Here is a 16,640-nt window from a genome sequence, read left to right on the forward strand (position 1 = left end):
CCCAAGTGTACCATATGAGAATGCGAACACTGGAACCACTAAACTCTAAGAAAGTCTATTCCAGCACCCATTTTCCAGAAAAAGATTCCTTTGAAGAGGAATCTAGAGAACCCAGAGACATATACTACCCAAGCGTCACACTTACTATCAGTTCCTTCATGGTAATGTTCAAATACTGGCAAAGTAACACCTGTTAAAACACAGAAACATGTAGGTTCACAAACATGTCCTTGAAGTACTGTTTCTTAATCACCATTGTTTGTCGTGTTTCTTTTTCAGCAAATACTCAAAAGTCAAGAGACTGTCTGGAACTTAACTAGTTTCAATGAATTTAGGAACCTGGTACCCTAAGTGTTCACCCCTATTTAATAACCAAATTATCCTAAGTAATAAGAGCTCAAGCTGTTATAGTTTTCTTTCCTTTCAGCTTTGAGATATATGTAAAATGCGAAAAAAATGCACATATTTAATGTATAGATTTTGATGAAATTAGATATATGTATACACCTGTGATACCATCACCACAATCAAGGTAATAAACTTACCACCTCCAAAAGATCTGTGTCCCTTTTCTTGTTTCTGTGTGTGTATATGTGCGTGTGTGTGTTAATACTCAACACAAGATCTACCCTAAGTTTTTAAATACACAACACTGCATTGTTAACTACAGGCACTACATTGTACAGCCAATCTCTAGAATGTATTCATCATGTATAACTCACTTTATCCCCATTTCCCCCGCCCCCCATCCTCCGGAAACCACCAGTTACAAAGATTCTAACATGTAAAGCAATTCAACATGTTCTAAGTAGAAGAGATTAATTAGGACATGAAGATCTTGCTGTATAAACAGGTTCATTTTTTAAATGTCATCTTTTCTTCCGAAGGATTCTAAAGCATTGAAAAATTACCTGCTACGTTATCTTTCTTAGCTCGGATCTTCACTTGGGCTTTATTAACATTCTGGATAACTGTGGTACTGCGGAAAAAGAAAAGGCCTTGATTGTTGAGATTTTAGAGTAAGAAATAAAACTACAGGGACTCATCAGGCAGTTTCAACAGGGTGAGATGGCACAAGTATGTTTGGTAACTGTCTTTCCAGCAAAAAATCACTGCTACCAGAGTAGGGCGTCAGAGAGCAAAGGATGAACAACACTCAAAACATGACCATAAGAAACCAAGAAAGAACGATCTTAAAGTACACGGATTGCTTGAGTTTTCAGTTAGGCATGTGGTGCCACAGGTATGACATTAAGGATTTTTATTCAGGTAATGTAATTTAGAGACAACTCCTTCCTTCTAGGTTTGCTGTCCAAACTTCTAGATTTGGCTTAGTAGGACTTCGATCCCCTTACCCTAGAATGTAACTTCCATCCGGTTTTGTCAGACTCCCCAACCTGTTCTTACCATAAAATAAAGTGTTTTCACCATAACCACCCTCAAATGCACTCACACACCACTTACATACTACTGAGTCCCTCCCTCCGCCAGAGAAGTCAATGCAAGCGGCTCTTCTACCAACACTGGCAAAAATTAAAGTCCATCTCTTCAAGAGACCCTATGCCCCTGAGGCTGTCAGACCTGCCAGCAAAGGCTCCTGAATAACACAGACCAGGAATGGAGACACTGCGCCACTGGGTAAAGACAACTAAAATAAAAAAAACCTGGAAAACGAATTCCACCTCTGTCCCCAAATAGCCATTTGACCTCAGGAAGGCAGTAAATTTAAAGGAAGAAGAAAAACATTTGCCTGGTTTATCACACAAGCTTATTTGGGGAGAACCACACAACATAACTGGCAAAACCCCCTTGGAAAGCAAAAACTAAACCATCTTACACGCTTTGTATATAAAGCATATGTTGACAGCACAAAAGCCTTAGAATTCATGCCCTTTAAACCAATTCCATTCTCAAACTTATCCTAAGGAAATACTGCTACAGAAATTAAAATATGTATGCATGAAAATGTTCATGGCATCTTTTCTAATATTCCTAAAATCTGAAAATCAACCCGAAAGTTCACCATTAGGAGAAAGAGCTAATAAATTATGCACAACTAGAGAAATGCTATACAGCTACGTGAAAATAAGGATGTTTATGATACAATGTTAAATGAAAACGGACTACAGAATGTTAAGTATCCTGTGCCTACAACTCTGTACCAGACATAAGTGGGTGATAATAAAGACACTGGTGTTAGGGTCATAGAGTAATAATAAAGAACACTTCTAACCCCATCATTTATCTTTAATGCTTAGATGTTTTTTAAGAGTAGCTTTTAAGGGAAATTATGAACATGAAAGCACTCTGATTTTTCAAAACACCCCATTAAGTCTTCTTACCTGAAGTCCCCTGCTGTGAACTTGGCCTCAGCAAGTGAGAAGGCAGCTTCTCTCATCACTTCACCCATCAACATTTTAGTCTGGAAAAGCATAAACCAAGAAATAATTCAACCACGTTTCTTACAAGGATTAAAAAAAAAAAAAAAATCATGTTCCTTTAATAACCAGTATTTCATAGCAGGTGTGTGTCTAAAATATTGACTTGATAACAAAAATACCCAATTGTGCTTGAACAGTTTTGGTTATGGTCACTAATAGTACAATACCATGTGTTCTATAATTAAAACATCAGAATAAAGACATCAAGAAATAGAAAATTATCTTTACTGAAGGACCCCTCTTATTCCTGAATGGGTCCATACTAATGTGCTCAAATTAATCTCTCAAATTCACTGACATGCAGAAAAAATCTTTTTTTTAAAGATTTATTTGTTTGACAGAGGGAACACAAGCAGGGGGAGTAGGAGAGGGAGAAGCAGGCTTCACGCCAAGTGGGGAGCCCGATGCAGGGCCCAATCCCACAACCCCAGGACCATGATCTGAGCCGAAGGCAGACACTCAACCAGCTGAGCTACCCAGGTGCCCCTGTGCAGAGAAAATCTTAATGGTATAGTGATTCTAATATAAACCTGGACTATTTAAAGTTTGAAAAAAATCCAACAATCTTTTTGAAAGAAAAAAAGGGCAAATGGGCAGAGTTGCCAAGTATTAAAAATAAGAAAATACGTCCAATACAGGGACAAAATAAATCAATGAACTATAACAGAATTCAGAAAGTCACAGGTCTCTACGGAAATTTAGTAACATGAAGAGACCATGCACCTGGCCGCCCACTTACAAAACGAGCTTGTCCCTACCTCCTTACATCACACACTCCAGAAATTCTTAAAGTTAAAAAAAACAAAAAACTATAAAACATAGAATATTTTCTTAATCTTTTTTAGGCCTTTCTAAGAATTATTTATAACCCAAAAGCTGTATTTAAAAAAAAAAAAAAAAAAAGACTTAACAGATTTGACCAAGTATTTTTTTTAAAAAGGCTAGAGAGAAATATTATTAGCATTTTACACAGAATATTTGTAGAACTTCTACAAAAAGATAAATAAAAGAAATTCACCAAGAAAAATCAAATTACCTGTAAACATGAAAAAATGCTCAACCTACAATCAAAAGTAGTGCAAATTAAAAGATATTAATTTTAGGGGCACCTGGGTGACTCAGTCTGTTAAGTATACAACTCTTGATTTTGACTCAGGTCATGCTCTCAGGGTTGTGGGATCAAGTCCTGCATCAAGCTCCATGCTCAGCATGGAGTCTGCTTGAGATTCTCTCTCTCCCTCTACTCCTCCCTTGGCTCACTCACTCGCTCACTCTCTCTGAAATAATAAAAAAAACTTTTTTAAAGAATAAAATTGGGGCGCCTGGGTACATTTGCAACCCTATACCACAATATTAATATACTTATAAAACCAGAGAAAATACTTAGAACTGAGGTTCCCCAACAATCCTGTAAAGAGGTCCTTTGCACAGACTCAGCAGTTGGAGTGCTTATAACTTCAGTGTAAGTGTGGCCTATGACAAGATGTTTCCAGACACAACAGAAACATTAACAATGCAAGATTATGGGCAGTAAGAAATGTTTTACCGGCAACACATATGGCAAATCTTCAGTTAGCAAAAACAGGGTAGTGGTTTAGTCCCCATGAGCTAATATCCTCCCTGACTTTGGTATTTTCCCCAGGAGATGAAACCATTTATTTTGCTCCTTCATATCATCAGAGGATATGACTATGTTGTACATACACAACCTCGCTAACAATCCTACGTCAACAATCAACATACAGCTCTTTGCATGTGCTGGGCCCTGACCAATATATAATGAAGGGTTAAGAATACTGGATGTGAGGGGGAAGAGCAAGATGGCAGAAGAGCAGGAGACTTAAATATCATCAGGTCCCAAGAGTTCAGCTAGTTAGTTAGCATTCTGAACACCTACAAACTCAAGAGATCAAAGAGAAGAAGACCAGCAATTCTAGGAATAGAAAATCAACCACTTTCTGGAAGGTAGGATGTCCAGAGAAGTGAATCCAAGGCGATACACAGTAAGAGACCGCGGCGGGGAGGGGCGAATCCCGGCAAGCAGTGGAGCACAAAATCAGAACTTTCAGAAGTCTGCTCCACTGAGGGATGTCACTCCAGAGGCTAAGTGGGGGGTGGAGCCCTCGTGGGAACAGTGTGGTCTCAGGACCTGTGGGGTCACAGAAAGACCTGGGGTGCCTGAGGGTGGCAGAGCTCCCAGGGATTGGAGCAGGGAAGCCGACTGCAGAGATGGAGCCAAGGAGGGGCTCTCAACTCAGGGTTACCTTAAACCATGATCCAAGGCACAGTCGGGCCCCTGCTCTTCAAGTAGGAACCCCACAAGCGGCAGATCTGGGATGACCCCCCTCCTTACTCTCCAGAAGGAGCAGCACAGGAGCATGCAGCAGGAATCTGCTGGGTTTGGAGACTCCGAATGGGGCCGTGCGCCAGATATGGAAACACTGCGTCACAGGCTGGGTGAGCACAGAGTGTGGTCAGAGACCAGGGATAAGGGGGGGATTAACTGCTTTTCTCTGGGGGTGTATTGAGAGTGGGGGCCCTAAGCTCTCGGCTCCCCCTGGCCAGAGACTGGGAGGCTGCCATTTTCATTCCCATCCTCCAAAGCGGTACAGAAAGTGTTCAGGGAACAAAAGGTCCCGAGAGCAAAACCGAGCAGATTACTTAGCCCGGCCCCTGGCAAGGGCAATACAATTCTGCCTCCGGCAAAGAACATTTGAAAATTAGTACAACAGGCCCCTCCCCCAGAAGATCAGCAAGAACATCCAGCCAAGACCAAGTTCACTAATCAATGAGAACTGAGGAACTCCAGAGCTAGGGGAATATAGCACACAGAATTCATGGCTTTTTCCCCATGATTAATCTTTAGTCTTTCAAAGTTAAGTTTTTTATATTTTTTCTTATTCTATTTTTTAAAATTTTCCTGTTTCCTATTTTAACGTTTAACTATTTTATCAATACATTTTTAAAACAATCTTTTAAAATTTTCATTGTTATATTCTACCCCTTCATTGTATTTGACCTTATTTTTTGTATACATGTAGGTTTTTCTTTTTTAAAATTTTGGGATACAGTTACTTTTAATAGATCAAAATACCCTAAATCTAGCACATGGCTTTGTTCTAGTCTCAGCCTGATCACATTCTTTTCTCTCTTTTTTTTTTTAAGATTTTATTTATTTGACACAGAGAGAGAGAGAGAGAGAGATCGCAAGCAGGCAGAGAGGCAGGCAGAGAGAGAAGGGGAAGCAGGCTCCCCGCCTAGCAAAGAGCCCGATATGGGGCATGATCCCAGGACCCTGAGACCGCAACCGGAGCCAAAGGCAGAGGCTTAACCCACTGAGCCACCCAGGCACTCCTTTTTTATTTTTTTAACCAACTTCTTATATTATCGATTCCTTTCTTAGAATCTTTTTTAATTTTCATCTTTACAGTCATATTCCAACCCTTCATCGTGTTTACCCTTATTTTTGTATACATGTAAGATTTTCCCTCAAAATTTTGGGAGGCAGTTTCTTCTAACAGACCAAAATATATCCAAAAATCAAGTGTGTGTCTCTTCTATTCACCAGTATTTTAAAAAAAGGGGGGGATATATATATACACATATACATATGTATATACACACATATGTATGTGTGTGTGTGTGTGTGTGTGTGTGTGTGTGTGTGTATTTTTCCCCCCCTTTTCCTTCCTTCTTTCCTCTCCCCCCAGTTTCGGGTCTCTCCTGATTTGGTTAGTGTCTATTTTTCTGAGGTCGTTGCAACCCTTTTAGTATTTTGTTCTCTCATTCGTCTATTTTTTTTTTTTAAAGATTTTATTTATTTATTTGTCAGAGAGAGAGGGGGAGAGAGAGCAAGCACAGGCAGACAGAATGGCAGGCACAGGCAGAGGAAGAAGCAGGCTCCCCGATGAGCAAGGAGCCCGATGTGGGACTCGATCCCAGGACGCTGGGATCATGACCTGAGCCGAAGGCAGCTGCTTAACCAACTGAGCCACCCAGGCATCCCCCATTCGTCTATTCTTATCTGGATAAAATAACAAGGTGGAAAAACTCACCTCAGGGAAAAAAAAAAGAACAAAAGGCAGTACCAATGGCTAGGGACCTAATCAATACAGACATTAGTAATATGTAAGAACTAGAGTTCAGAATAACAATTACCAAGGTGCTAGCTGGGCTCAAAAAAAAGCACAGAAGATACTAGAGAATCCCTTTCTGGAGAAATAAAAGCACTTTCTGGAGAAATAAGAGAACTAAAATCTAACCAAGTTGAAATAAAAAAACTATTAATGAGGTGTAATCAAAAATGGCGGCTCTTACTGCTAGGATAAATGAGGGAGAAGAAAGAATTAGTGATAAAGAAGACCAAATGATGGAGAATGAAGTTGAACAAAAGAGAGACAAACAACTACTGGACCACAAGGGGAGAATTTGAGAGATAAGGGATACCATAAGATGAAACAATATTAGAATAAGTGGGATCCCAGAAGAAGAAGAAAGAGGGGGGCAGAAGGTATATTGGAGCAAATTATAGCAGAGAACTTCCTAATGTGACAAATGGAACAAGCATCAAAATCCAGCAGGCATAGAGAACACCCCTCAAAAATGAATAAAAATAGGTCCACACCCCCTCAACTAGTAGTAAAACTTACAAGTCTCAGTGACAAAGAGAAAATCCTAAAAGCAGCTCAGGACAAGAGATCTGTAACATACAACGGTAGAAATATTACATTGGCAGCAGACCTATTCACAGAGATCTGGCAGGCCAGAAAGGACTGGCATGATATACTCAGAGCATTAAATGAGAAAAATATGCAGCCAAGAATACTATATCCAGCTAGACTGTCACTGAAAATAGAAGCTTCCAGGACAAACAAAAACTAGAAAAATTTGCAAACACCAAATCAGCCCTACAGGAAATATTGAAAGGGGTCCTCGAAGCAAAGAGAGAGCCTAAAAGTAACAGACCAAAAAGGAGCAGAGACAATATACAGTAACAGTCACCTTACAGGCAATACAATGGCACTAAATTCTTATCTTTCAATAGTTACCCTGAGTGTAAATGGGCTAAGTGCCCCAATCAAAAGACACAGGGTATCAGAATGGATAAAAAAACAAAACCCATCAATATGCTATCTACAAGAAACTCATTTTAGACCCAAAGACACCTCCAGATTTAAAGTGAGGGGGTGGAAAACAATTTACCATGCTAATGGACATCAAAAGAAAGCTGGGGTGTCAATCCTTACATCAGATCAATTAGATTTTAAGCCAAAGACTATAATAAGAGATGAGGAAGGACACTATATCATACTTAAAGGGTCTGTCCAACAAGAAGATCTAACAATTTTAAATATCTACGCCCCTAACATGGGAGCAGCCAACTATACAAACCAATTAATAACAAAATCAAAGAAACACATCGAAAAGAATACAATAATAGTAGGGGACTTTAACACTCCCCTCACTGAAATGGACAGATCATCTAAGCAAAAGATCAACAAGGAAATAAAGGCCTTAAAGGACACACTGGACCAAATGGACATCACAGATATATTCAGAACATTCCATCCCAAAGCAACAGAATACACATTCTTCTCTAGTGCACATGGAACATTCTCCAGAATAGATCACGTCCTGGGTCACAAATCAGGTCTCAACCCATATCAAAAGATTGGGATCATTCCCTGCATATTTTCAGACCACAATGCTCTGAAGCTAGAACTCAATCACAAGAGGAAATCTGGAAAGAACCCAATACATGGAGACTAAAGAACATCCTTCTAAAGAATGAATGGGTCAACCAGGAAATTAAAGAAGAATTGAAAAAATTCATGGAAACAAATAATAATGAAAACACAACGGTTCAAAATCTGTGGGATAAAGCAAAGGCAGTCTTGAGAGGAAAATATATAGCAATACAAGCCTTTCTCAAGAAACAAGAAAGGTCTCAAATACACAACCTAACCCTACACCTAAAGGAGCTGGACAAAGAACAGCAAAGAAAGCCTAAACCCAACAGAAGAGAAATAATAAAGATCAGAGTAGAAATCAATGAAATAGATCCAAAGAACAACAGAACAAATTAACAAAACTAGGAGCTGGTTCCTTGAAAGAATTAATAAGACTGATAAACCCCTGCCCAGTCTTACCAAAAGGAAAGAGAAAGGACCAAAGTAAATAAAATCAGGAAAGAGGAGAGATCACAACCAACACCAAAGAAATACAATTATAAGAACATATTATGAACAACTATACACCAGTGAATTTGACAAACTGGAAGAAATGGATGCCTCCCTGGAGACATATAGACTACCAAAACTGAACCAGGAAGAAACAGAAGAAATGAACAGACCCATAACCAGTAAGGAGATTGACTCGGTCATCAAAAATCTCCCAACAAACAGGAGCCCAGGGCCAGACAGCTTCCCTGGGGAATACTACCAAACATTTAAAGAAAAATTAATATCTATTCTCCTGAAACTGCTCCAAAAAATAGAAATAGAAGGAAAACTTCCAAACTTATTTTATGAGGCCAGAATTACCTTGATCCCAAAACCAGACAAAGACCCTATCAAAAAGGAGAATTACAGACCAATATCCTTGATGAATATGGATGCAAAAATTCTCACCAAAATACTAACCAATAGGATCTAACAGTACATTCAAAGGATTATTCACCACGAATATTATTCACCTAGTGGGATTTATTCTGGGGCTGCAAGGTTGGTTCAACATCCACAAATCAATCAATGTGATACAATACATTAATAAATGAAAGAACAAGAACCACAGGATCCTCTCATGGATGCTGAAAAAACATTTGACTAAGTACAGCATCCTTTCTTGATCAAAACTCTTCACAGTATAGGGACAGAAGGTACATACCTCAGTATCATAAAAGCCATCTATGAAAACCCCACAGCGAATATCATTCTCAATGGGGAAAAACTGAGAGCTTTTCCCCTAAGGTCAGGAACACAGCAGGGCTGTCCACTATCACCACTGCTATTCAACATAGTACTAGAAGTTCCAGCCTCAGCAATCAGACAACAAAAAGAAAGAAAAGGCACCCAACTTGGCAAAGAATAAGTCAAATTCTCACTCTTTGCAGGTGATACGATACTTTATGTGGAAAACCCAAGACTCCATTCCAAAACTGCCAGAACTCATTCAGGAATTCAGTAAAGTTTCAGGATATAAAATCAATGCACAGGAATCAGTTGTATTCCATACACCAATAGCAAGACAGAAGAAAGAGAAATTAAAGAGTCAATCCCATTTACAATTGCACCCAAAACCATAAGATACCTAGGAATAAACCTAACCAGAGACAGACTCTGTACTCAGAAATCTATAAAGTACTCATGAGAGAAATTGAGGAAGACATAAAGAAATGGAAAAACGTTCCATGCTCATGGATTCGAAGAACAAATATTGTGAAAATGTCTATGCTACCTAAAGCAATCTACACATTTAATGCAACCCCTATCAAAATACCATCCATTTTTTTCAAAGAAATGGAACAAATAATCCTAAAATTTATATGGAACCAGAAAAGACCCCAAATAGAGGAATGTGGAAAAAGAAAGCCAAAGTTGGTGGCATCACAGTTTCAGACCTCAAGCTCTAATACAAAGCTGTCATCATCAAGAGAGAATGGTACCAGCACTAAAAGAAACACATAGATCAGTGCAACAGAGTAGAGAGCCCAGAAATGGACCCTCAACTCGACAAGATTAGTTGATCTGGTCAACTAATATTCGACAAAGCAGGAAAGAATGTCTAATGGAAAAAAGACAGTCTCTTCAACAAATGGTGCTGGGAAAATTGGACAGCCACATGCAGAAGAATATAACTGGACCATTCCCTTACACCACACACAAAAATAAGACTCCAAATGGATGAAAGACTTCAATGTGAGACAGGAATCTATCAAAATCCTTGAGGAGAACACAGGCAGCAGCAACCTCTTCCACCTCAGCCACAGTAACTTATTCCTAGAAACAACGCCAAAGGCAAGGGAAGCAAGGGTAAAAATGAACTATTGGGACTTCATCAAGATCAAAAGCTTTTGCACAGCAAAGGAACCAGTCAACAAAACCAAAAGCAACTGGCAGAATGGGAGAAGATATCTGCAAATGACATAATAAGGGCTAGCATCCAAAATCTATAAAGAACTTCTCAAACTCAACAACCAAAGAACAAATAATCCAACCAAGAAATGAGCAGAAGACATGAAGAGACATTTCTGCAAAGACATCCAATGGCCAACAGACACATGAAAAAAAGCTCAACATCACTCGGCATCAGGGAAATACAAATCAAAACCACAATGAGATACCACCTCACAACAGTCAGAATGGCTAAAATTAGCCAGTCAGGAAATGACAGATGTTGGCGAGGATGCAGAGAAAGGGGAACCCTCCTACACTGTTGGTAGGAATACAACTGGTGCAGCCACTCTGGAAAACAGTATGGAGGTTCCTCAAAAAGTTGAAAATAGAGCCTATGACCCAGCAATCGCACAACTGGGTATCTATCCTAAAGATACAAATGTAGTGATCCGAAGGGACACGTGCACACAAATGTTTATAGCAGCATTATCCACAACAGTCAAACTATGGAAAGAACCTAGATGCCCATCAACAGATGAATGGATAGAGAAGATGTGGTATATACATATATAGTGTATGTATGTGTGTGTGTATATACACACACACACACATACATATACACAATGGAATACTATGCAGCCATCAAAAAAAACCCCAAAATCTTGCCATTTGCAATGATGTGGATGGAAATAGAGGGTATTATGCTGAGCAAAATAAGTCAATCAGAGAAAGACAATTATCATTCCATCTCCCTGATATGAGGAATTTGAGAGGCAGGGCAGAGGGTTGTTGGAGGAAGGGAGGGGGAAAAATGAAACAAGATGGGACCAGGGAGGGAGACAAACCATAAGAGACTCTTCATCTCAGGAAACTGAGGGTTGCAGGAAGAGTGGGGAGAGGATGGGGTGGCTGGGTTGTGGACATTGGGGAGGGTATGTGCTATTGTGAATGCTGTGAATTGTGTAAGACTGAGGATTCAGAGACCTATACCCCTGAAGTGAATAATACATTGTGTAATTTTAAAAAAATTATACTGGATGTGAGGACTTGGCCCCAGCAGATTAGGACACTAAGCCACCCAGAGGAGGTATTCCAAGTCAATTTCCAATGAACTAGAGCCTTACCGGATGGGAAGTCTTATAGCAATCACAGAAGTAGTCCCTCTTCCCCCAGGAGGTCTCAGACCTCCCAACAATACCGGCACCCCAGAGCTGCACAGGTGTTGCTGCTTAGGTGTTCATATGCAGAGATCTGTCCTCCTATGGGCATAGCTTTAAAAAGTTGAATTGCTCGTTAGTCTTGGAGACCATCCTTTGAGGGAGCCACCTGGTGACAGAATCTTTAATATGTTTCCTATTAGTCCAGTCATCCTTCCAGTTAGACCTGCAGCAGTGATATGGCAGGTGGGAAAACCACAATATATCCCAGGCCTCTGCCCACTCTTGGAGGTCATGACCGGTAAAACATGACCCCTGATCGCTATATGAGTCGGCGTTTGTACACACTCTCCAGTTCTGTTAATCTGTTCCACCTGCAACCTAATTAGCTCTTTTACAGGCAAAGGTTTGTACAAGTCCTGTGCAAGTGTCCACACTGATCAGTGCATATCTGTCCCTTTCAATACTGGCAAAGGACCTATGTAATCTATCTGCCAGCAAGAAACAGGGCTTGTAGTCTGCCCAACATACCCCAGCGTATGGTACAATGGCCATCAACTGAGGTGGCAATGGGGACAGTCCTTGTCAGCAGCTTGTGGACTCAAATATTTTAAAGGCAAACATAATCTTTTTACTATTTGCCAAGTAGTTCTGGGACATCAGTTGTTGTCCCAGTTTACAGTGGACCTACAATGAACCCACTCTGCTACATCAGACAGGGTCAGCATTTCCTCCAGAACTTGTGCCTGGGTGGAGCATTTGCCTCATCAGTGCCTGGTTGTGTGGCTGGGGAGTGAGCAGGGAAACAGGCCTTACTTGGACAGCTGCATCAGGCTTAGGGCACACTTCCCAAATACCTTCCCCCACAGTTCTACTCCTCACAGAGGTCTATTTAATATACCCCAAGCTTCTTTGTGCCATCAAAGCATCCATGCTCTCAACCCTTACACTGCCCAGTTGTCAGTAGCCAAATCAGCCAAATCAATGAGCACTGGCTCATATGTCAACACAATCCGTACCACTCTCAATTCTGCCCACTGACTACTTTGTTTAGTTCTTTCTTCAAAGTATATCAGAATCCAGCCAGATGGCAGAGGAATGCCATACAGGCAGGTTTCCCCTGCAACTGCCACTAGTATACTATGCATCCACCAAAGGGGAGGCTTCCCTTTCCTCTTGGGGCAGGGGTGGGCAATAATGTCAGCAACTTCTGGAAGCTGGGCTAGGTTGGGTTGGGCTGACTTAGGTGATCGGCCCTTGAAATGAGTGTAGCTCATGAGACAGCAGGTTGGTATTAAAAGCACTCCTGCACTGCAGGTAAGCATGTTATTTCTGTAAGGTGCTTACCTGAACACAGGCACACTTAGATTTGCTGAACAAGTCCTTAATTCATTCTCCCACTGGCAGAGAGGTTCATACCATCATAGGCAAATCAGCACTCAGTCCCTCTGTCTGCTGAAGCGCAAGATATATAGCTAATAGTTTTCTTCAATGGGACTACACCTGGTTTCTGTTCTCCTCCAAAAATGAGACCAGAATCCTAACGAGATCCATTTCCCATTTCGTCGATCTCACAAGCCCCAGCCAAACCCTTCTAGATATGAATTTACATCTAATTCACAACTTCCATCTGGCATTAATACCCCCAAGGTCTGTACTTGTTTTACTGCCTTTTTTGCCCCGAAGACTGCCTCTTATTGGGAAACCTCAGTCAGTTAAGCATCGGCCTTTGGCTCAGATTGTGATCTCAGGGTCCTGGGATGGAGCCCCGTGACCTCAGGCTTGCTGCTCAGTAGGGAGTCTCCTTCTCCGTCTCTCTCTGCTCTTCCTCTTCTCCCCATTCGAGCACGTGTGCTCTCTCTAATAAATTAAATCTTTAAAAAAAGATAGCTTCTTATTGGTTTGCACCCCAATCCCATCAGCTTACCCTCCTAACTAAGGCATTTAAAAGGTCTTAATATCTGCTCTATTTCCAGAAAGGGAACAGAAAGTCTCCAGTAACCCAATAAACCAAAAGCCTGTAATTCCTCTACAGTTTTAGGGATTGGGAAGGCTTGCATTTTACCAATGACCGTCTCTGGCATCACTTGTCTTACTTGACCAGATGATGCCCAGGAACTTTACCGATTAACCCAGCCCTTAGATTCCTGTCTGTATTTACCTCTCAGAGACTTTACACCTGAAATGTGTATGACATTTCAGTTCTTACACATTTGAGACCTGAGACCCAATGAGACAGGGAGGGTAAATCACAGTTGAACATCACACCTACATAATGATAAAGCACCGTCATCTCTGACAATACCCATTTTTCCAAATCTCTGCCTACCAAGCTGTGACAAACTGTGGGACTACTGAGGTACCCTTGGAAAGTCCATTGTCTCCTGTTCCACAGGAAAGAAAATTAATCTTAGAATTCATGTCCTAATGAATAGTGGAAAGGCATTAGACAAATCTGGTACATAAGTCTTAACAGATGCCATGATTTTCTCTAACAATAAGGCTATATTAGGCACCACAAGAACATGGACAGACGGGAGTAATTTTACTGAGTTCCCTATAATCTACTGTTATTTGCCAGGTCCCATTAGATTTCACTATAGGCCAAACCAACTACTGAATGGGAACTGAGCAGGCCTGATGACCTCCGCCTTTTCTAATTCTTCAATGGTGGTAGTAACCTCATCATCCTCCCCTAGTAGCTCATACTGTTTTATGTTTATGACTCTTCAGAAACTGGCAGCCCTATAGGTTCCCATTTTGCATGACCCACAACGGGTTTCACTACTCAACCTGAATCCACCTATGGAGCTGTGCCCAAGATACTCAAGTGAGGGAAAGCCACACTAGAAAACAATGGGGAAGAAGCCTGCCAATCTGTAGGTATAGACTAGTTTGTAGGACCTTGATGATTTGTCCCACATAAACATTAACAGTCTTTATTTCTCCCCAGAATTTCCAGGGTTTCCAAAAGTGTGCATTCAGCTCCAGTGTCTATTAGTACAGTCTGTTAATGCAAGAGCAATAAATGGTTAATTCCACATGAGGCCTCTAGTTCCCCCCCTACTGTTGCCTAACCCCTAGTCCCTAGAGGTATAGGGTATACACTGCTGAAATTCCTCTGTTAGCAGAGGAGCTCCGGGGAAACACCTGGTTTTCTCAAGCCTTCCATAATGCTTAGCAAGACCAAACTGGGTTGTCTGTATTTTCTTCCAGGATCCTGTATAAAATTAGGACTTGCCATTATTGTTTGAGAGACCTTGATGGGCCCCTTTTCTGCCATTTTATCATTGGGAGGATCCTTTGCTTTTCCCATTTTTCAACCTATTTCCCCTAAGACAGATTCTTTTGGTCTCACTTAAGTCAACCACCATAATAGCTACCTTAGCAATGGGCCAATTAACCACAGGGGCAAGGACAGATATTAAATCCCACACCATGCCCCTGGAGCTGACTATAATATAAGGTCTTCCATACCAGAGGAAAGCAATTTTTTGTCTAGATCACTAAAATGCTAAGTGTAAATGGCAGGTTTCACTCCCAGTTCACACAGAATTTCTAGTAGTTCTTCCATGGAGATCAAGGAACAGGCCCCTTTTAGGCCAAGTTATCTTAATTCTAGAATTTATCCAATCAAGTTAACCAAGTGCCTAAGATTCTGTCCCAAGACTGTGGTATGTACTTGTTGCAAGGCAGGCTGAGAGCTGACTGGGGCCATTTTGGACATCCCAAACCTCCAACAAATACCCTCTTCCCCAGCATCCCACCACTGCAACACCCAAGCTGCCACCGCCACCCTGCACCCACATCGGCCACTCTGCCTAAAGCGGCTGGCCTACTCCACTAAGTCTGGGGCAGAGTACTCACTCCCTCACTGTCGTTTCCTGACTGGTGAAATTTTTCCTCCCTCATCCTCAAGCAAGCAAGCGGCCTGGAGCTGTGTTCCAACCAGAGGACGTGCCTTTAAATCCCCCTCCTCCTCTACCACCACCATCTCCTCATCAGTCACTACCCCAGGGATCCCACGCCTCTGGGTCCCTACTCTCCTGAGACACCACAGTTCTCCCTTCAGTACTCCCTTCAGCACTCACCCTTCTCCAGCCTCCCAAGGCCCTAATTCCCAAGGGACCCTCCTGCTGTTGGATTCCTCCAGACACAACATCCCGAGGGGAGCAACAGGCGGCTCACACACACCCCTTCCTAAGCCAAAGCACTCATCCCTGCTGCTCTGATTCCCACCGTACTCCTGACTCCCCTCCACCATACTTCCCCATGCAGACCACGGGCCCAGCCATGCAGCAACTGCTGGCCAGTGGCTACCCCCCTCCTCTCAGACAGACCTTCTAACAGCCCTTGGGGCGCCCCCCCACCTCCACACTCACAAGCCTGGCCCTGCCAGCTCAGGCTTCCCCCCAACTCCCACCACTCACTTCACCATCTCCAGCTGGCTTGCCAGTGCTTAGAAGGTGGAGGAGGGACAGTCAAGTATCCTCCGGACTCAGAAGGCACCCTGAGACCAAAAAAAACTTCGAGCCTGCGGGACCGTTTTTACCTTTCTACTCAGGATAACTCACTGACAGGGAGGGACAGGGAGGGACGGGGAGGACACACCACCCAAGTGGCTACTCTCCACCAAGCAGGGCCCATAATCGCCTGCTTTCCCAGAGCGAGGGGGCCAGTGGGGTGGTCACAGGATAGTCAGCCTTCCTGCACGCTGGTCAGGGCCAACATCAACCTCCATTGAGCCCACAATACTCAGTCTGAAGGAAGGTCACAGTGTAGCCATGAACAAGATGGAGGACCAACAATGGAGTCCATGTTATCAGTACTCTCACACATCCACGTAAGGATTGAAAAGTACCCTCCTCCACTAAACAGTAAAACATTCATCAACAGAAAAATAGTTAAATTCCATTATCTGTTCGATG

The 16,640-nt window shown here is 41.9% G+C and overlaps 1 protein-coding gene across 2 annotated transcripts in view; it reads right to left on the minus strand.

Moving 5' to 3' along the window:
- Positions 1–16,640, minus strand: part of LOC111148774 (ATPase H+ transporting V1 subunit D) — a 38,033-nt gene that overhangs the window by 14,888 nt on the left and 6,505 nt on the right. For both annotated transcript variants that reach the window (XM_022505575.1, XM_022505574.1), the window contains exons 3-5: positions 2,343–2,422; positions 912–979; positions 146–190 (exon numbers count right to left, since the gene is read on the minus strand). In XM_022505575.1, coding sequence (XP_022361283.1) covers positions 146–190; positions 912–979; positions 2,343–2,422 — 193 coding nt within the window. The remainder of the gene's footprint in view (positions 1–145; positions 191–911; positions 980–2,342; positions 2,423–16,640) is intronic.

Source organism: Enhydra lutris, unplaced genomic scaffold, assembly GCF_002288905.1.
Source record: "Enhydra lutris kenyoni isolate GAN:26980312 unplaced genomic scaffold, ASM228890v2 scaffoldscaffold20, whole genome shotgun sequence".
NCBI lineage: Eukaryota > Metazoa > Chordata > Mammalia > Carnivora > Mustelidae > Enhydra > Enhydra lutris.